At 51.3% G+C, this 21808-nt stretch overlaps 1 protein-coding gene across 1 annotated transcript; it reads right to left on the reverse strand.

The window, feature by feature from the left end:
- Positions 1-2752: 2752 nt before the first annotated feature.
- RFLNB (refilin B) lies at positions 2753-10964 on the reverse strand. Its single transcript, XM_082679414.1, has 3 exons — positions 10692-10964; positions 7687-7796; positions 2753-5869 (listed from the first exon to the last, which is right to left on the reverse strand). Exons 1-3 carry the CDS (start codon positions 10902-10904, stop codon positions 5539-5541), a joined length of 654 nt encoding a protein of 217 aa, XP_082535540.1. The 5' UTR covers positions 10905-10964; the 3' UTR covers positions 2753-5538.
- Between the last annotated feature and the right edge of the window lie 10844 nt (positions 10965-21808).

Below are 21808 nucleotides of genomic sequence, written 5' to 3' on the forward strand. Positions count from 1 at the left end.
GAACACTTTTTCATGTGCTTATTTTCCATCTATATATCTTCCTTTATGAAGTATTTGTTCAAGTCTCTTTTCCATTTTTAACAGGGTTGTCATTCTTATGTTGACTTGTAAGAGCTCTTTATATAGTCTGGATATAAGTCCTTTGTCAGATGTGAATTGTTTTTTCACTGCATGGCCTATTTTTTATTCAATATTTTCTTAACGGAGTCTTTGAAGACAGAAATAAATAAATTAATTAATTAATTAAATAAACAGTTTACTTTTCTTTTCAGATTTTCTATTTCATCTCATGTCAGTTGGGTCAGATAAAGTTTTTTAAAGGAATTTTTCCTTTTTGCCTATGTTGTCAAATTTGTTGGCCTACAGTTGTTCCTAATATTATCTTATTACGCTCTTGGTGCCTGTAGGATCTCTATTCAGTCATGATATCGGTAATTTATGCTTTCTATTTCTTAATCAATCTAGGTGAGATTTATCAATGTTTTCAAAGACTCAAATTTTCGTTTTTAAAATTTTCACAATTGTTTGTCCATTTCTATTTCATCAGTAAGAATCTTTATTATTTCCTTTCTTCCTCTGACTTTGGGTTTAATTTGCTCATCTTTTTCTAGCGTCTTAAGGCAGAAATTGCCAGAAGGGGGCGTTAGGGGTGGGAGCTGCTTCCTACAGTTACTAACAATTGGGATTACGTCCCCTTATTCTTTTAGCCTTCCAACATCTGTGTGGTCAACTCTCTGTATGAAATCCCCTTTGTTGGAAATATCTTGTATGGGTTTAGTTTTCCAGACTGGACTCTGACTGTTATACATACGAACTAGCATTTCTTAAAGTGCATTCCAAAGAACACTAGTCCTATGAAATGCACGTAGGCTCTTTGATCTAATGAGTTCGGAAAATGTTACATACTAGACCTTGCCTTTTGAAGATTATCAATGCATGTTACCACATTAAAGGCTAAGGTAGATTATTCTACAGCAAAACCTCACTCCTTCTCACATCCATGGTGGAAGTATGGTTCCCTGACCCACTGATGTGAGCTTTGGCCATGCACCTTGCTTTGGCCGGTAGAAAGCGGGTGGAAGTACCAGGGTGCCGGTTCCTAGTGTAGACCTTAAGAGGTATTGTATGTTTCTACTTGCTCCTCTGGGAGCTTTTGACCTCTTCCATGAGAAGAATGCAACCTTCCCAGCCTACTCCAGAGACAAGGGGAACAAACTTGAACTCGACACCTAGCCTTGGGCAGAAACGCCCTATCGTATCACTGTGATTCTGTGGGCGGTATTATACAGCAAGAGCTGATTAATACACGGGTTCCGAGAAGCCTTCGATAAGCATGTTTAGCATTGTTCAACTTTTCATTTCCCCGAACTTATTTGATCACAGAACCTTATTTTACTCCACAGAAAGCACTCTAGGAAATAGTGACATATACAAACCACTTGATAATGATTATATGCCAAAATAAAATTATGAGAATTTAATTTTGACAAGAGGCGTCCCACACAATAGGAGTCATTGCCTGATCAATAGGGTTATTCATTTCTTCAATTTCTGGGAAGTATACCAAAAGGGCTTTCTGAGAGTTATCACGTTACTATTAATTCCACCTACTGCTGCTTCTCCAGGGCACCAGCTTAGTCTGATACACTTCAAAAGGCTGAACATTTGAAACATTATTAGCTTCAACACACTTTCGCCTCTCTCTCTCTCTTGCCACACACGCATGCACACACGCACACACACACACAAATTATAGCTTTAATCCTACAGGCTTTAAATATTTTTCTATCAAAACCTTGGAACTGCTGATTAGCTCATTCATTTTATGGAAAATTTACACCGTATAACCTAAAAGGCAAAATTAGCCCTCATTGTCGTCCCAATCGGCCAAGTTAGACTTAATGTCTATTAAAAAGAGACTGGCTTTGAAAATGTATTTGTAAGAATGGTAATATGTATTCCTGGGACATGTTTATTTCTGAGTCGCAACTCAAAGGCTAATGGATGAGGCACAGAGCCTCGCCATGAATTTGAGGCTGGAGTGAAATAAGATGCCTTCACTTTCAGTAGCTCTTACCGACCCTCTCTTTTGCTTTGCCCAAAGGGACTTTTCCTCAGGGAAGACAATAGTCTGAGATTGAAGAGATACGGGTGGTCATAAGGAGTGTCATCATTCTGACTGCCTCAACTGTACGAGACGTTGCAAATGAGAACTCCCAACGCGGGCCCGCCTTGCTTCCACCACCATGACGATTTCTGTGCAGGACGCTTGCTGCAGGCATGCACAAAACCTACAGTGGATCCTGGTGCCCAGACACCATGTTTCTATCTGTCCCTTTGTCCTGCCTACAGGTTTTTCCAGCCCAGAGCAAAATACCACAATAATATTCAGGCTCGGTGGACTAAGGTGTGTATTTCTTCTGCAAAGTGGGAGGAAGGCGATTTGAAAGGGAAGGTGGGAAGGGGCTGGCCTGACAACATCATTCACAGGTGCATCTCAGAGCAGATTGGCTTTGGGAAAGAGTACACATCAAATCTGGGAACAAATTCCTTAAAATTCCTGTGCCCAGGAACCCCTTGGAAAATCTTCTTATACCCCCAGGAGAACGCACACCCCAGTCAGAAGTATTGTACTATTACTTCTATTACTTCATAATCACGTCTTAAAATTTTTTAAGAGGAGGAACCGTTTGTCTCACTTTTCTTAACCAGGCATTATGAGTTTCTTTTAAAAAAAGGAAACATCTCCAAGTGTTTTTAAAGGATAATTTATTATGAAATGAAGAAGTCATAAAACAAAATGAAGTGAGACAGATGTCGAAGATAAATTTACAAAGTCGTTTTCATCAAATACTATTCCTAAAGTGAGAAACAGGAAATGCATCAGATGAAAAGGTACTTACTCTTTTTCAAAGGTCTGTGATTTCAAAAGAAAACTTTTCTCTGAAAATACAAATCATCTTTATTACATAAAAGACATCATTTAAGAGTCTGAGAAAAAAGACTTTTTAACTCATAAGTAAATGGTATTTCCCAGACTCCCTTAGGAATGCTTGTTTTTAATCAGTGGGTTTTAAAGATCATCGCTTCCACCTTGCAAACGAACATGAATCCACCATGGATCGACAACATGCTATCCACCCTGATGTGTCCCCTTACGTCTTCACATGCTTCCTCTTCTGCAACTTTCAGCAACGCAGATTTGGAGAAAAAGAAAGGATTTGAGAGAACTAGTTTGGTCCCTAGTGAATAACTTAAAACAAAATCTGCTTTTCCACTCACATGACACACGTACAGTCGCTCACTTCTACTTACTTTACTGATATATTTCATATCAAAAAATCTCATACATGCATCTCAGCACGGGGCTGTTTAGAGGCCGCGTTCTCTACCCCTCGTCTCTCTGGCCGAGCTGCCCATGGCATTGTCCTGGGCTCGTCAAGTGTCTCCATTGGGCCAGAGCAAAACCTTGGGAATTCTCTTACCATAGTTTAAAAATCACACTTACCACTTGTCTTAAATGACAAGATCATGAAATCAGAGAGAAAAACCCATTTTTAATCAATAAATGCTGTGTGATTTACTCTTCCAAACGCAGGAGGCTGCTCTGCATGAAGACAGGAGACTACGGGGTCTTGGAGTGACCCCTCGAGGGGTCCCTGCTGAGCTTCACGCTGGCAAACTCGGGACCATGGAGCTGATCGCAGGCTCCACGGAAGGGATGCTTCCAACCAGGTGCACGACAGACTAAACACTATTCAACCTGAAGAGGACAGCAGACCATTTGGCCCTCTAGGCCTCTGATGACTTTAAATGACAGTGATTATCATCACACCTGCTCTCCTCAGTACAAAAGTCCCTGCTGTGGCTCCAGGGTACCCAGAGAACTCTCAATTCTGCTTTCAGGACAGCTGCAAGCCATCAGCACAAACCCGGAGATACAGCGGGAGTCCGAGCTTCCAGGACTCTGCAAGCCCCAAGAACTTGACATAACTTGGATGCATTGAAAGGAAATACCCACGGTTTTGTTCTCTCCGATATCAGAAGAGCAAAAGTCCTCTGCCACTTTCTTTACTCAAAATCCACAGGGATCGGCTGGAGAAAGAAGTACGGGCCGGGTGAGGCAGGGCGGGCAGGAGGCTGAAGGCCAGAGGCAGCCTGGCCTCCACGCCCTCCTGACCTGGCCCAGCCTGTGTCCCCGCTTCTGTGGCCCGTTCAGCTGAATTCACACAGTTTCTTCCATTCACATGCAACGCCATGATTGTCACACTAAAACGAACGCTTAGACGTGTACGGTCACCCCAGCGCCCAGGTTTGGGAGCCTGACATGTGGCATCATTCCCTATGCTCAATTCTCCTTTGCTTCCCTTGGCTGGAGGTAGGGAGGTGGATTTCCTTGCTTTTTCGCTTAGACCTCGGGCACCAGCAGAATTCCTCCGCGGTGTTGACCCAAAGTCACTGGAAAGGACGCCCACCCTGATGAACCAGATCACCAGAAACATCTGTGTCCACCTCCTCCCTGGGGGTATCAAGTCCTAGGTGTGAGTGTCGGCTCCCACTGTGAGTGAAACGCCCCCTGTGGACTCCGCCAAAAGTGCTTTCCCTAAGCATTCTTTCAAGACGCCATTTCTCTCCAAAGGACCCTCTGCTATGTTTCACCTTATGAAAAAACTAGGAAAGTATTTGGAAACCCCAAAATACATATCAGGAGAGTTACACAAGCCTGTGGAGACATTACCAGATGCCAGGGGTTCCAGGCGCTTCGCCAGAGCCCGAGCTTGGAACCCACCCGTGGAAGGAACCAGAACCAAGCCGTTGCCCCCGGACTCAGCCACCAGTTGATCTGACCCCACTCTAGAGGCAAGAACAGGGTGAACGCCTTCCTTCCTGCCTGCCTTTCCCTTCCTCTCTTGCTTTTTTTTTGAAAGGCATCTTATATTGTGGTTTGGGGTTTTTTGATATCACAAAAAAAGATTTAGAGAATTCCAAGAGTTTTGGTTAACAGGAAATACAAATGGAAATTTAAAAAACCAGAATGGAACTCAACTCTCCACAGATTGAACCCATATGGGTGTCACAGCTCACTGAATTAGCACCACTTTTGTAGCAGTGAAGACACCGGGGCAGAAAGTTCTTCCAACTCACTTTTTCCATCTCAGAGACTTTTTCCACGCTCCTCCTCAGACAAACTGACCGCTGGAGGAAGGGCGCTCCCCTCTTCCCTATTTCAAAGTGTGGCCATTTTCCTTTTGCTCTAGCCATCCTTTTATTTTCTCATCAAATCGAGACTTCGGGGAAGCTATGTAGCAGCAAACTAGGAAAACACACTCCTTTTCAAAACAATTGGAAAAAATTGTAAAAAATCAAATTCTTTCAATAATTAGAAGATGTTGTGACTTTTTTTTTTTTTTATTCCCCAGGCTGGGCTTAGAGGTATCTCTGGGTTAGACTCTTCTGGGGCTGGAATGACACACAAGGGCAGCCTGGCCCAACCCAACCTGGGCAGGAGAGCCGGGCCAGGCCCCCAGCCTGCTGCAGTCAGCTCTCCTCCGACAGGTAATCACCGCCCACGAGCTCAATGGCTTCGAGCTCCACGCTGGACAGGAACCTCCTCAGTGTCTTGCGGCAGTTGTAATCCAGAGTGGTGGTGTAGACGGTCTTGGGGTACTTGGGGTAGACGATGGTGGTGCTGAGAAAGCGGGCGGGCTTGTGGCGTGGCTCAAAGCGCACCTCAGCCTTGTAGTTGCGCCACGTGCAACTGGGGATGCAGGTGATGGTCTGGCTGCAGGAGGCCACCGCCAGGCCCAGGGGCAGGTGGACGTCGTCGATGAAGTGTCGCTCTGAGTCGTACTTGATGGAGGATGTGTACCTGAGCGGGAGACATAAGGCAGCGTGAAGCCGCTCCTCTGAGCTGGGGGCGCGGGGATCCCTACCGTGACCTTGAACCTTGAGACTCTAGGGAGAAGCCGCACGGAGTTTATAACGTGCTCACTGTGTGCTCCTGTCCTAGCGCTTTACTTCCAGGATGTAATTTAATCTTCCCAACAACCCTGGGAGAAGAAATCGGGGTGCAGAGGTTAAGGTCACAGTGGGAGGGAGCGGTAGAGCTGGGGTTTCAGTGCAGAAATGCAGGATTCCCAAGTTCAACCCGCACTCACTGTTCCTCACTGCAGGCGGCAGCCCCTGGAGTCGGCTCCCACTGACTTAAGCTTTGAGACTTTGGCCAAGTTACTTAACTTCCAAGCCTGTTTCCTCTTTCTGAAAAAGGTGCCCAATAGAATGGGGGAGAGTGTTAACCCAGCGACTGCTGTTGGTGGGGATGATATATACAACAAGGCAGATTCTCCTGTCCACGGGGGATGAGTGGTTTCTCTATCCCCTGAAGTGAACAATCAGCTCTTTAATGAGAGGAGAAGGGAACCCAGACATCCTGAATGCTGGTTCTGAAAGCTTGGTGATACCAAATCCTAGTACTGGGGCCACCTCTGCCTTTGGCTTGGAGACTCCCTCAAACCCAGGGAACCGAGATCTGACCTTATCCATCACAGCCAATTACAGTCTTGTTTTCCATAAAATAAATTAACATCCACGTTCCTCAGCAGCTACTTTATAATTTTTTTAAAGTCCATCTTGGGCAATTTGGGAATTTCTTTTTTTTTTTTTTGGAAGCAAAGCATGAATTCATATTACTTCCTAATTATGGCATCTTCATAGATACTAAAATATGCACAAGCGGGACCTCCCTGGCAGTCCAGTGGTTAGGACGCGACGATTCTGCTGCAGGGGGTGAGGGTTCGATCCCTGGTCAGGGAACTAAGATCCCGCATGCTGCGAGGCGTGGCCAAGAAATTTTAAAAATAAAAAATAAAATAAAAAGTATGCACAAGCATCACACACAGACAAACTGAACAGCACTGCCCTCGCCAGCCCCTACCCACTGGTCAGGGAGTAAGAACCGGCACTCTTTTTTTAAAATGAGTCCAGTGGAAACATCTCTTCGCCTTGGGCAAGTAGGTTAAAAGGCTGGGAAGCTCATGTCATGAAGTCATGTCCCCATTCTGTTCAAAATGCAAGCTCCTCAGGAATAAAAGGCTGAACTGCTCACCTCCAAACTGGTGAGCCTCCTTTGTTCTGTGTCAAAGGGCCCTTTGTATTCGTGCAACGGAACTCCATCTCTAAAGCCACCAGCTACCAAAAGTAAAATTCCGTTCTCTAAAAAGACATACCTTTAATGGAGCCTCTCAATGGATCTCTGCCCCCAGATGAGCCTGGATGATAAATTCCCCGAGGAAGAAGAACGGTACTTGCCCAGTGAAATCAGAACCTGAGGCAAGGTCACAGCACCTTGACACTGGGGTGGGGGTGGGGAGATGTGGAAAGAAGCTTCTGGAAAGGGGACTTACTTTATTACAAATTTTTAAACATCTGATGGCCATGATAAGTGAAGTGCAAAAAGCAAGTTGCAGGACTTTATGTATAACACGATCTCGTTTTTATTTTAATAAGTGTATCTATATTCAAATGGTTAGAGCACAGAAAAAACATCCGAAAGAGTACCCACCAAACTATACGAGTCTTTGGCACACTTTTGTCATTGACTTTTTTTTTTTTTAATAACAAGCGTTAATTACTGGAACAAAAAATTGAAAATAGAAATAAAACGAAATCAGGGACTGCTATATTTACCTTACTTCAGTTGGTGGTAAGGGGTCAAACTCCACTCCTTCACCGAACGACAGGGGGCATAACCTTGGCGAGCAGCCGGAGCCCAGGGCGTTGGGGAGAGAAGCTGGATTCTGCAACAACAGAAAACGCAGTTAGTTCACAGCCCCATCCGATGCGTTCCCCGCAGAAGGTCCTGGCTCTAGCCTCCAGCTGATGGGCCCAACTGAGATTTGTGTCACCCTCCAGGGAATAATGCCAGCGAAGGGCTGACCCACAGCACGGGAAGACCACCGGACAGGGCACAGAGGATGCCAAGAGGTCTGCTCGAATCCCAGGCCTATCATGAACGTGTGCTCTCAGCAGAGTCACAGCATATGCCCTGTGACCTTATTTGCACACCCAGGGGGTGTCCCTTTCCATCGATGAGGTTTTGTGGAAGGAGGAAAAGAGGAAACAAATTACAGCTCAGCGTCGTGACCGCGGCCAGACCCCGGGGCTGCTGCATCATCCCGCAGCAAGGCGGTGAGAAAACCGACACGAACTGGGACTTCACTAACCAGAACCTTCAATTATGTGCCCCCAACCCTGGCATTGTCTCAGCAACTCTTCAGAAAAGGCCAAAACCAACAAAGAGAAATGCTACAAGGGATTTTTTTTTTTTTACACTGAAGATTCAGTCCAACTTCCCCCATGTCCTCTGCCTCTGAGGCCACCAGATCAATACCCAGCCAAGATGGAGGAATCTGCAAACTCACTGGGAAGATGAACACCACAAAGTTGTCTATGTCATCTTCCACTATCCAGAAAACTCAAAGAGCCAGAGCACAGCATCCCAGGGGTTCACCGCCTTCCAGCCTGGTCAGAGCATGGGGCTTTCTGATTCAGCAAGCAGCCTGAGTAAGAGATGGGACCATCCTCCACACAGCTGCTGGGTTTTCACCTGACCTGACTGGAATCAGGGCTTCTGTGTTAAGCGAGCAACAGAGAGCAGCCCTTTGGGTTCCTGGGCTAACTGGGGGCTGTCATTTTCTTTGCCTGATTTGAGAGAAGAACCTACACTTGGGCCAGGGTATGGCGGTGGCAGCCCCACCCCCATGTCTTCCAGGAAGCAGACGTTTCTAGAAGGTTGACTCTAAGACTCTTATGTTACCAGGACAAGGTGTCAAGTGGGGGCATAGGGTGGACATGCAAAAGCCAAAGGGGACCAGGTAGGTCAGGGAGAGGCAGGGGGACCCCAGGGTCCAGCCCTGAACTTGGTGGGGGGAGAGCTTAATAAGCCCCCACTGGGGCTTGAGAACCCAGCTGGGGGAGGGGGTAAGGTGCGGGCACCAGCTACTGCAGAGCTTTAGGAAACAGCCCCCAGCAGTGACAGGGGGCCCTGCGCTGCCCCAAGCTCTCTAGCTGCTGGGCACTCCCCAACCTGGGGGTGCCTTCCGGGAGTCCTGGGGGCTGCAGGACAATGCAGCCACCAAGAGGAGGTAGGCGCCACCCAGCACTCACAGGTATCCAGACAAGCACTCGGTTCTCTTGCTCCTGCTTCCTCTGCTCCCTCATCCCTGCCACCCAAGCTCCCTGAGCACCCAGCCTGCTCCAGGGCAGGCTGGGAGTGGGGCGGGGCAGCAGGGGTTCTACGCATGAACAAGGGGCTTACCAGGGAAAGGGGACGAAGTCACAGTCTTTGGCATGGCTCTGGGAAGCATCCAGGAAGACTTCCCAGAGGAGGTGACAAGTTGGGCACTGCAGGGCTGGCAAGGGTTTGACAGGTGGAAAAGCCAGCTGGGTGCTGGGAGAGGTAGAAGGGGATGGCTGGGAGGGAAAAGGCACACCGGGGGACGAGTAGCATCAGAGGCACCGATGTGTGTATCTGCCTGTGGTCAGGGGATGTGGAAGATGAGGCTAAAAAGGGCCAGGTGGCGAGGGTTCTGAAGGCCAAGATGAAGCAAGTGCTGCCTTCTAAATGGAAATGAGAGGATGCACTGATGTCCACCGAGAGACAGGATCATTGGTCAAGAATTCCACGTACCATCAAAGTGGGTGGGTCCCCGAGGAGCAGCAGCTGCCACTGACTACTTCACCCAGGGGAGAAGGCTGCAAACACCCATCCCCAAGGGGGAGGGGTGGCCTCAGAGTCCCACTTTTAGCTTGACTGTAGGCAGGATGTGGGTCCCCTGGGCTCTAGTTAAAGGCAATAAACACCACCATGTGAGCCATTTCTAAGGTAAAAGGGACCTGGTGTTTTTTCTTTAAATAAAAATTTTAAATTAAAGTAAAAGGACTCATTTTTGAAAGTTTCCAAGTTACTTAACTTCCAAGCCTGTTTCCTCTTTCTGAAAAAGGTGCCCAATAGAATGGGGGAGAGTGTTAACCCAGCGACTGCTGTTGGTGGGGATGATATATACAACAAGGCAGATTCTCCTGTCCACCTAAAGGCCTCCCACCCATCATGGGCCAGACACGGGTTAGGTGACGGGACAAGAGGGGCCACGGATCTGAAAAGGTCCCCTCCAAGGCCACTAACAGTCCCCCAAAGCTGGCCCCCTTTGCTCTCTGAATCGGGGAGCCCGAGTACACCCCTCTCCCCAACACCCACCGGGAGGGGAAGCAGGCCCGTTGGAGCCACCGGGGGCGAGGGCAAAGCCCGGAGGTGCCTGGGGGAAGTTTGCTCTCGGTGTTCCCGGACCCCTCCAGCCCGGCAGGGTCAGGAATGTGGACGAGCCGCAGCCTGGCAGCCCCGGGGGCCATCACCCCGAAGGGAGGAGGCGGTGGTCGCCTTTCCCGGGGCTCCCGGGCCTCCCAGGCGATGACAATTTTCCAGCCACCGGCTCCAGCTGGCCGGGCTTTCGCCGCGCCTCCCGCCCCGGGCTCCCAGCGCTGGCCACGGGCGGGCTCCCAGCGCTGGCCGACGGGCGGGCGGCGGCGGGGACAGCGTGCCCCGGTAGGGCCGACACGACCGCCTGGGGGTCTCCGGTGCCCGGGCGCGGGGGAATACAGAGGATGGGGGGAGGGGCCGAGGCGGGGTCACTCACCGGGGCCGCGGGGGTGGCCGCCGCGTCGGGCTCCAGCGCCCCGGGGGCCGGCGCCCGCTCCCCGCCACCGCCGCCCCCGGCCGCCGCGAGCGCCCAGTGGCTGGGGCTCGGGCTAGGGGGCAGCCCCGAGTCCGGACTGTCCAGGACGCCGTCGCCCTTCTTCTTCGCGTCCACGAGCTCGGGCACATCCTGCAGGCTCAGCCGGCCCACCATGGCGGTGCGCGCGGCGGGGCCGGGGCCGCTGCCCGCCGGCCGCCCTCCCTGCCCGCCGCCCGCGCGCCGTCCGGGTCCGCCGGTCTCCGCGCTCCCGGGCCCGCCCCCTGCCCCGCCCCGCCCGGGGCCCGCCCCGCCCGCCCCGCCCGCCCGCAGTGGCGGAGCCGCCAGGCCGGGCGCCAGGGGCCGCTGCGCTCCCGCCGCGCGCAGCCCACGCTGCGCTCCGCCCGGCCGCTCAGCCAGCTCCGAGCGGCCGATCACAGGAACGGGGGGCGCCGGCCCGGGCCCCCGCTCCGCTCGGCCACCCGCCCCGCAGCAAGCCGACCCTGTACCCCTCTCGCGCCGGGCCCGAGGGCGCCTTGTCCCCTCGCTCTGGCCCAGCCAGGCCGGCAGGCGCTCATATCTCGAGCCCTGGCGTCGCGCGGGAGGCAGCGTAGAGCCCGGGCCCGGAGAGGCCGGGGGAGCCGGCTGAACCCAGCGAGCAAACAACTGGAAATTATTAATAGTTAATGTGCTTCGTATGGTTCCAGCCGCCTCTTGGCTCAGCCGGGCGGGCTCTTAGTTTGTGTTTGGCTCTCATTTCTGCCCCGGAGGAAAAGAGCGCCTACTCCGTTTCTCCTCAGGGGGCTCAGGGGCTGGGGGGTGGGGGCGGAGCTGGGAGGAGCGCATCACCCCCTGGCCTGGGTGCTCAGCAGAACAGGCCGTGGCCACACATGGCAGGAAAATTCTGCGTGGACTGGACCTCGAACCAGATGGACGGGCTCAGCAGGCTGCCCACCGGCTGTCTGAAGTGCCAGGGGCTCCCTGGTGGGGGTCACAGCTTTTCAGACGGGGGACTTCTTCCTCTTTAGACAGAGAAGCCCTATCTGAGTGGGAACTTGTTGCAGTAGCTGCAAGCTGTAGAACTGGGCTGTTCTCAAATCTAAAAGTACTAGAAAGTTCGAGTACTGTTTCTAACAGAGACCTCCCTGATTATCAGTAAGTATAGGAAGTCCCCACCTCCCACCAGCCACTGTACCCTGGGGGTTTCTGATGGGTGCCCAACTAGGGCCTCAAGCTGGAGCTTGCCCAGACCTAGCCCACAGGTGCCAGCTCTGGAGAGGAGCAGTGCCGTGGACTAGGGACTTCCCTGGCTAGATGAGAGGTGGGCGTGCTGCACGCCCCACCATAGCGGGCCAGTCTGTGTCCTTGAGAAAACAAAGGATCCTTGTCCTGCTTGGGACCTGGTGATGTCCAAATTTCGAGCAGGTAGATGTTCGAGATTTGCTGGGAAAGTTCAGCCCTCCTACCCTCCTCACTCATCACTTTTAGGTAAGGAAACGGAGAAGGAATTTGACTTGCCCCAAGTCACACAGCTGGTACAACGCAGCTTGCTGTGACCAGAAAGCCCAGGATCATCCCCTCCATAGAGAATAAAACGGGTACGTGCCTGTGTGCTGGAGGTCATTCATTCAGGACCTGTGGGAACAGATTATAAAATCAAGCGTGCACAGTCCTGGATCGATGGTTCCTGCAAGGAAGTACTGTAAGCAGTGGGTCTTAGAGATTGGGCCAACTGTGTGGCTACAATTCCCTACCCCTGTTGACCTCACCACCTGCACACCCCAACCCGGGGCATCACGGGAGGAATCTAAGAGCTTCCTGGGGGTGTGGAAAGGCGGTCTGCTGGCCGTGGCAGGACTCGGCGCCCTAGAGGGAGTTTGCCCACCAGCATTCCCATGTAGATCCTGAGAACTCTTTCCCGGCTTGGCCAGCTGGGAAAAGGTGTCCAGGAAGGTGGCAATTGCTCCCTCTTCCAAGGTCATCAGTCTGGAAGAGGAGGATGAGGCTGAGGAAGGTCATCATGCTAGGCCAGTGCAGCCACTGTCTCCACCAAAGACTGGATCGTTGTGGACTGTCTTGGGAGGGATCGCCCCCTGGACCCGCTAAAACATGGAATCTAGGGGGAGCCCTGAATTGCCACCTTCTCAGGGGAATTCTGAAGGGCTTAGATTACTCACATTCTCACAGAGATCCACAGAGACATCACAGCCGCCGAAGAGAGCAAGGGAGTGTGAAGCTGCCAGCTTCGGAGGGTCCAGGCAGATCAAGGGGACACCTTCGAGGCACCCCTTCCTCCTTGGCACTGGGGTCATCAAGCAGGTGGCCCAGGACTTCACGTGGGCATCTCAGCCATCAAACTGTACCCAGGAAGCATCTATGTCCTGAGCTCCAGCCTATGACAGTTCTGTCTGATCCCCAACATAACCTCTCCCCAACCCAGAAGAACATCTTGGCTTTAATAGAGATCAGGACATCCTCAGGCCTCAGGACAATTGCCAAGGAGCTCCCAAAGCGTGAAATGATTGCATACCCTGGCCTCCTTCCTTACAGAGGAGGCCAGCGCTGATACACACAAAGGAAACTGGAGGGGCCTGAAGAGGAATTCAGCCCGGGGACCTGACGCTGACGGAGAAGCTGCATCGAAGTCTTCCCCTCCATGGTTCCCAGAACCCTGCTGAGCCAATCAGCAGACACCTGGGACCCCAGGTTTGTCCTCTCCTGTCCAGACTGTCTTCAAAGAGCTCAGAGATAAGCTGGAGCTGACTGGAAGCTGCTCGGGTTCAGAGGAGAACGTGCAGGGCATGCCCAGCCAGGCCCAGGTGTCCTGCCTGCACTTGCATCTCCATGAACTCGTGGCAGTCCTGCTGGAGATGAGCAGAGGGGTTCTTACAACAGGAACCATCTGACTTCAGCCTGCCCATGAGTGCCCCTGGGTGGGAGAGCAGAGGGACTTCCTTTGTAACCTCATGGGAGCCATGCGGCACAGACCCTGGAAGACAGCTGTGTTTCGTCAGCCCTGAGCCGTGAGTCCGCAATGCATATCTGCTATAGTCCTTGGGAAGAGCCCCATGCCCTGGGCTCATCATTGTCCTACATCTTCTGCCAGATTGTTTTCCAAAGGACGTTTCTTAAAAAAAAAAAAACAAAAAACTCTAACCAAGGCTTGGGAAAGACAACGGATTCCACTTGACCCCCTCCTGGTCTGGCTTCGAAGACAGGCCTTCTTTTGAGGAGCATCTGGGTTGCACCTAGAAACCAGGGGTGAGTTGCACAAAAACGAGACCACGGACCCTGCCGAAAGAGTGGCCTCTCCTCAAAGCGGTCCTTTCCAAGCGGCCATCATCCCCTGCCTGGATCACAGAGACTGGTGTCCTCATAGGACTTGGCTTCTGGCCCTGAGGCCTCTCCCAGCAGGGTCTGAGGAACAAAGCTGCGTCACAATGAATGCCAATCCTGCATTTTCCCTTTTTCTCCACTAAATTAAGCTGATGCCCAAACAGGAGTTGAGTCAGTCAAGAGCAGGGCGGGACCCCCCACAGCGCGGCTACGTATTGTTTTTGGAGTAGCTTGTTTTCAGTAAACCCAGCCAGACAGCGGATTAAAAGCACTGTGGGCTCCAGCGCGCTGGCGTGGGCCCAGGGCCCCAGGTACCTTGCGGTCTCAGCCCCCTGGGTCTCCGGGCTCCGGGAACCACGAGGCAGTGGCTTGGCCTTAGTATTAAACCAGGTCCCCCCTTGCGTTCATATACACCCATGTCAACCAAAATGCTTAAAAAAATAGGACTTTGTTTCCTTATGTGTCTTAAGATTAAGGTTATTGGTTTCAAAGAGCATGGAAAGGGAACTGCCATATTCGATAAAGAAAGAAACTGCATTAAAAAGATGTACTGGGGCTTCCCTGGTGGCGCAGTGGTTCAGAGTCCGCCTGCCGATGCAGGCGACACGGGTTCGTGCCCCGGTCCGGGAGGATCCCACATGCCGCGGAGCGGCTGGGCCCGTGAGCCATGGCCGCTGAGCCTGCGCGTCCGGAGCGCAACGGGAGAGGCCACAACAGTGAGAGGCCCGTGTACTGCAGAAAAAAAAAAAAAAAGATGTACTGACACGGCCCAGCCCACAGGAGTCTGTGCACACATGAGTTGGTGAGCTTGGTTCATACCTCTGTGCTCCCGGGACTCACAAAGGTAGCCTGAACCAGAGGCCAGGGACACCAAAGGCTGGCCATTTCAGAGCAAAATGGGCCTGAGGGAACAGGCTCCTTTTCTTTCTTTCTTTTTTTTAAAAAAATATTTATTTATTTGTAAAATTTATTTATTTATTTTTGGCTGGGTTGGGTCTTTGTTGCTGTGCGCGGGCTTTTTCTAGTTGCAGTGAGCAGGGGCTACTCTCAGTTGTGGTGCACGGGCTTCTCATTGCAGTGGCTTCTCTTGTTGCGGAGCACGGACTCTAGGCACGCAGGCTTCAGTAGTTGTGGCACACGGGCTCAGTAGTTGTGGCTTGCAGGCTCTAGAGCGCAGGCTCAGTAGTCGTGGCGCATGGGCTTAGTTGCTCTGCGGCATGTGGGATCTTCCTGGACCAGGGCTTGAACCCCTGTCCCATGCACTGGCAGGCAGATTCTTAACCACTGCACCACCAGGGAAGCACCCAGGCTCCTCTTCTGACCTCTCACCTGGGAGACCACCAGGTCAGGTGGAGAGGTGGGATCTGGCCCAGCCTCAGTGGCGACGCTCACCCAGACACCGAATGAAGCTTGGGGTGGAGTCAGGCCAGTGACCCCTGTGTGGGGAACCTGAGGACCCCAAATACAGGCTCCACCCTTGGGGCCTCCTATGTGTAAGCTGAGAGCTGTTCTCCCAAATGCTCCCTAGTTACACAGAAAAAGGGCCGTGGCATCTGCAAAATAAAACCCAGATGGGATTTTGCAAAGAGCTGGGGCTCACGGCCTCGTTGGAATGACATCAATACACTTGCACTCCTGGCTCCGTTCTGCGTATTCACACCAGACAAGGACTTGCAGCCCAGAAAAATAGCCCTTAGTTGAGCAACTGAAGTTAAGACCCTTGGCTCCTTGGTTGAAGGGCGTGATAGAAGGGTGTGCAGGCAACAGTTGGCCAGTCTGCACAGCCCTCTCCAAAGGCAGCCTCCAGGACCCTCGGGGGATTTCGGTCTGTAGGCTGCGTGGGAAAGGGTGGAGAGTGGGAGCCTGGGGGCGGCCAATTGGCTCTGCTGTCCTCCTGGAGCCGGTGTCCCTAAGTGCATTCCTCTCCTCCCTCAAATTCAAAGCAGAATACCCCGCAGCGGGAGGCGGCTGTGGTTTGCAGCTATGTACTGTTGGGAGCTCCTGAGACTTGCCGAAGACATTTACATGCCTTTGAAGAAATGTTTTTCAGTTTTGAGGAAAATTAGCCAGGGGTGGGGTAGGAACTTGAGGTGAGAGAAGAGGTACCAATGAAAAATTCCATGAGTCTCATGTTTTCCCAGGTCGCATCAGCTGGGGGTTAACTGGAATTTTATTGACTCTTGCCTTGTACTTCTGCAGGATGACCCCAACCAATGACAAGTATTTCTGGAAGTCTCTGCCTCTCATATGCTCATAAATAAATCTGGTTATATGCAGAGGATGCCTGCCATTAATTTCCTTTTCCTGCACCCACTGCCCCAGCCTTTGGTTCTGCTAAGTTGGGTGACAGTGAACCACACGGCGGCCCTCCAACAGGCTGCCCTTGCAGAGACCACCACCAGCTCCACCAGGCACTTAGAGAGGGGCTGCAGCCACGCCACCGCTGTGGGTACCAAAGCCCCGGGTGCCGTTGCCGGTGCTGGTGCGGGGGGAGGGCCACGTAGCTTGGAGGTGCCGGAGCTGTGCTGTGGTCCGCAGCTAAGTGCCTCTCGCCCCTTCTGGTTGCGTTTACAGGGTGGTCCTGATGCAGTGTGGCTTCCTTTATGCCTGCTTCCCACCCTAGGATTCACCTTGAACCGTGCAGGGCTGGGCCAAGAGACAAATAATAAAACAAGCAAGCAAAAAACCCCTTTGAATTCCAAATCCCTCTCCCCTGAGCCAGGCTTACCCTTCTGGGCCGTTCTCTTGGGATTTCTCTAAGAGGCTTCCAGGTCCTGCGTGCAAAGAGCACGTCTGGACCTGAGAATGACAGGGATACTCGACTTCAGTCCCAGCTGGGCCCCCTGCCCCATCAGACACCCATCAAATATCACCCAACTCCCATCTCAACACCTTGCTTTTCAAAGACTGAAAGGTAGACTCTGCTATTTCCAGGGATGCCTTTTTTAGCATCAAGGCTGTCTGCCATCTGAGAAAGGACCTTCTGCTGTTAGCAGGCTGTGTTGGAAGCAGAAGCTTCTAGAATGTCAGATATCATCATCTTACAAACCCCAAGACAGGGCACAATGCCTACCTATTCTCCACGCTTGTAATAAAAAGAGCAGTTAATACGAGTGCAGCCCGGGCCTTCCATCACACATGGACATTAAGGAATCTGGGCTTTGTGTTCCTCTTGAAAGACTGTTTATCAGCAGATACCCTGTTCTTGTTCCCCAGAATCCATTTCACCTCTACTCCCAAGGCTGAGAGCTCTGCTCTGCTCTGGGTGAGAGATTTTGGGGTTCGTGTGTGCTCTCCTGCTAGACCCATTCATTCAATCAGCACCTACCAAGGGCCTACTTTGTGCGAGACAGAGTGTGAGAGCACAAAGAGAGCCTCACCAGCCTGGTGGAGAGAGGGAGGTGAAGATTGGGGGAAGATTTCCGGAGGGAGTGACACCTGTGCTGATACTAAAGCAGCAAATAAGGAACAGGCAGCAAAGAAGGGAGGAGGAGATGATGGCCAAAGCTCTGCCATGAGGTCTCTGAAGATCTGGTCATCCTTCTCCCCTGGCTTAGATTCACTGAGCGGAGAGCATTGCAGACTTGACAAGTGCCCCAAGTTCATTGCCTCTGGAGTCAATTAGCTCCATTCCCGGACGTGCATCCTGCAAAGATGTTGCACTGGTGACAGAGGGAAGCAAGAGTTAGGGTGGCTGGTTTAGTCCAGCTGTGCTCCTGGAAATGCCATGGCGAGGACACTGGAGCAATCTGTTACTTTTCCTTTTGCACTTGTCACGGGTATTGTTTTGTGACTGTACTCTGGCATCCAAAAGGTTAATTCTCTTTTTATTTTTTTAAACTGAGCTCAGTTTAGCTCGTAAACCCCCCGTTTCTCTCTAGACTGGAAGTGTCCTGCTCACAGTATAGTTCTTCTGGAAAATGACTAGTGGCTCTTGGGTAAATACTACTCTCATCCTTCCCTTTCGCCTGGGTGGCATCTGGGGAGGCTTCCGTAACATCACGGCAGCAAGGATGGGGTGGCTGGTGGTGAGTGCCTGGTCCGTGGTCGTCTTCCTATCTCTCCGGCCTCTACAGAGGAGAAATTTGCTCTGCTTGGCCAAGGAATGCCACCCTCTGCTTTTTTTTTTTTTTTTAATGGCACTGGTTGGCATTTGTGCCTCTACAACGTAGTTTTTTGTTCTGTTTTGCTTTTTTATTTATTTTTGGCTGCATTGGGTCTTGGTTGCTGCGCACGGGCTTTCTATAGTTGCGGTGACCGGGGGTCCACTCCTCGTTGCGGTGCGCGGGCTTCTCATTGCGGTGGCTTCTTCCGTTGCGGAGCACGGGGTCTAGAGCGCAGGCTCAGTAGTTGTGGCTCACAGGCTTAGTTGTTCCGTGGCAGGTGGGATCCTCCAGGACCACGGCTCGAACCTGTGTCCCCTGCATTGGCAGGCAGATTCTTAACCACTGCGCCACCAGGGAAGACCCACCCTCTGCTTTTCATGTCCATATGCCACTTGATCTGTACCCTAGTTGTCCCAGCCTGAAGTCCCTTCCAATGAGCTGGCCCTTTCATTACTTCTGGGAGCTCAGGGAGCTTGGAAGCCATCACCTCCCCATGATGGGGTGTGAGGGACTCTGAGGTATGCCCGCCCTTGGGCCCACCTGGCCGGACAACACTCTCAGACACTCTCTCTCCTCCTCAGGTGCCTTGTTGAACACCTCACTTCTCTACGGGGACTGCAGTCTCCCAGGTTAATTGCTGGAAGCCAGGCAATGGTTTCTAGATCAGGGTTTCCCTCAAACTTATGGGGGTTTCGCTTATACTGGGGCTCAGCCCAGTGCGGTAGGGTTCTGGATTTCTTCTCCATGACCTTCCAGCCTCAAAACCAAGTCATATCCCCTCTAGTTCTTCCTCTTCTATTGATACCTGCTGGTCAAAATTCCCCCTCCCCCGCCACCTCTTTTTTCTATGGAAAAAAATGTTTATGTCAAGATGCACTGTCCCTCTGCTGATCGTGCTGGCTGTGTGCAAAGTCCTCCAGCATTTTGGCTCTTAAAATGTAAAGGGTAACTTTTAGAATAAAGGACAAAAACAAAGCAAAACGCCATTCCAACAATTCTTGTAACTCTCGCGGCTTTCAAGGCTTTCTTCTCTACTATAGAATCACAAAGTCTCTACAGGAGTTCAGAAACTAAGAAGTTAAGCTGTTATCTCCATAGCATCACTGCCAGAAGACAGTGCATGATAGGGAGCCCGGTCTGCTGATGGAGTCTGGGGAAAGGGCAGAGATAAAGAACAGAAGGGATGCTCAACTGAATATCAAACTCTACAAATACAAAGGACGACCGCTGCTTTCATGAGCGAACCAACAAAGCATGTCCTCTAGGAGCCCTGACCATGAGGGAAGCCACGGGGCTTTTGCTCAGAAAGTTTTCTTGCAGCAAGACACAGCGCTGGTTGGGTCACATTTGGTTTTGTGCAGTGAAAGCCAAAGGGGGAACTTCTGCTTACTGGGTTTCTACAGATAGAGCTGCAACTACATCCTCTCAGTCAAGAAGCAGGAAAGAACATATAGGGCAAGTGAGGATGTGGAGGAGAGCGTACACACGTACACACGGTCGATGGCAGTGTGCAGCATAACCTCTGCAGAGGACACTTTGGCGAGAACTAGCAACATTTCAAATGTGCGTGCCCTTTAACCTTTTAAAATGGGAATTGAACGATTTTAGGAGAGTAGCCTACAAAAAGGTGGGCACAAGTAAGCAAAGATATTTACAGAAAGGTTTTCACTGGCGATGTGTTTCTCACTGCCAAAAAACAGAAACCTATTTGTATACTGAGAGGAGACTGGCTAAGTAAACAGTGGTCTATCTCAACTATAAAACACCGTGTAGCCTTAAAAAGAATGAGTGGCTCTGTGTATGCTGAGGGAAAAGAGATCCAAAATTTCTTGTTTAGCTGTAGAAAAATATGCAGATATGCTTAATATGAATTTTGTTTGCAAAGCGCCCTCCCCCCACAGTGTAAGACAGAATGTCTGGAAGAGGAGTGTAGCACTTCTGATATATTTCTATATTGTTTAAACTTATTAACATGAATACTGTGTACTTTAAAAATGAGTATTATTATTGCAATATTTTATAAGGTGAAGAAAATGGAAACAGCAGTGCAGAAACACAATCATTGGGGTTAGCAGTCATGAGAGGAGGTCAGTGGAGCGAGCCTTACGCCAGCTTCTTCGCAGAAGCCCTCAGAGCAGAGAGGAACGCCGTGGGCCCGGCTGGGAAACCACGGAGAAGGGCTACCCCACGAGGAAACCCCACCTGCCAGGCCTGACCGGGACTGAGAGCCTTGATTTGCTGGGGCAACTTAGATTTTTCTCTTGGTTTCTGTGACTGGTGTTTGTACAATCATTAAGAAAATGTTTTACGATTAACTAACCATATTGGTTGACAAAGAGAGTTGGCAAGGGTGCCTTACTCTAAGGCCTTGAGACTGAGGAACTAGGCAAAGGAAGGTGGTGCCCTTTAGAGACGGGGAATTTCAGGAAGGGAGCCGAGTGTACCTGGAGATGCTCCACCCAAGTCGATGATGGGACCTGCAAGCGGACTGGGGTCAGCTGAAGGGGACGGACAAGGGCTAAAAATCTGAGAAACCTCAGAAGGCATAGCTGGTGTTTATACTTGTGATGGGCAGAAAAGTCCTCTGAAAGAGTCTGGAGTGAAAACCACAGGAGGCCTAAAACCTTGGGGCTTGACCAGAGTCAAGGTTCAAAAGGAAAAGAGCATCAGTGACAGAGACCAAGACGTTAAGGAAGCAGGAAAGCAAGGCATCGAGGGAGTGAAGGGAGAATTCCCAGGGGCAGGGAGGACTCACCAAATCCATGGAGAGTGCAAAGAGGATGAAAGTGTGGCAAGAAGCCCATCCTTCCAGAGAAGTTTCTGGAAGGTAGTTGAGATGGATGCTGAACAAGAGGGAATGCACTTAGGGGCTGGACGTGATGGCCGTAACCTTTTGTTGGAAATGGTAACGAAGGCCACAAGAGAAGTAGCACGGGGGCCTGGGAGGGTGGTGGGAGATCAAAGAAAGCATGGAAGCCCTGGTTCACTTCTTCAGGCAGAACGGAAAAGGGGACGAGCTCTGAGAAACTTGGTGGGAGTGGAGGAGGGGGCAGGAAGGGAGGGGTGGGACTCCAGGGAAGGCCAGCCAGGGAGGGTGGAGCGGTGAGTGGCAAGTGGGATACACAGAGGTGGCTTGGACTTTGCCAGTCCTCTCCACAGTGAAGGGCAAGTTCACGACTGGAACTCTCGAGGTCTCAGTTTCCCAACGATAAATGAGGAAGTTTGAACAAAGCTCTAAAAACAAATAAACCCACATACCACCCAACGCTGATGCTCCAATTCAGAGCTTCCCAACTACAGAGCTGGGTCGTGGCCGGAGTGCACAGCAAATGCCCACGTGGATCCCCTCAGCCCGGTTGGCCGGGGGTGGGTGCGGTCCCCTGAAGCAGCCACAGTCCCCAGGCCCATGAATATGGCCCCGGCAGCCTCTTCAACTGGTTTGCCCCAGTGTGATGCCAAGGGAGCACAAAGGTCATCATTTCTATGCTTCAAGTCCTGAAAAGGTTGGGAAGCTTTGCATGTACACAGACAGACGTGTGAGGCCTCAGGCGTTAAGATTTGGGGCTTGTCAGGATTTTGAGAGAAGGATGGGCTTCCTTGCAAATGTTGCCCAAGCCCCCTCCCCCAGTTCCGGTTGCA

The sequence above is a fragment of the Grampus griseus genome (genome assembly GCF_964374135.1).
Source record: "Grampus griseus genome assembly, chromosome: 20".
Lineage (NCBI taxonomy): Eukaryota > Metazoa > Chordata > Mammalia > Artiodactyla > Delphinidae > Grampus > Grampus griseus.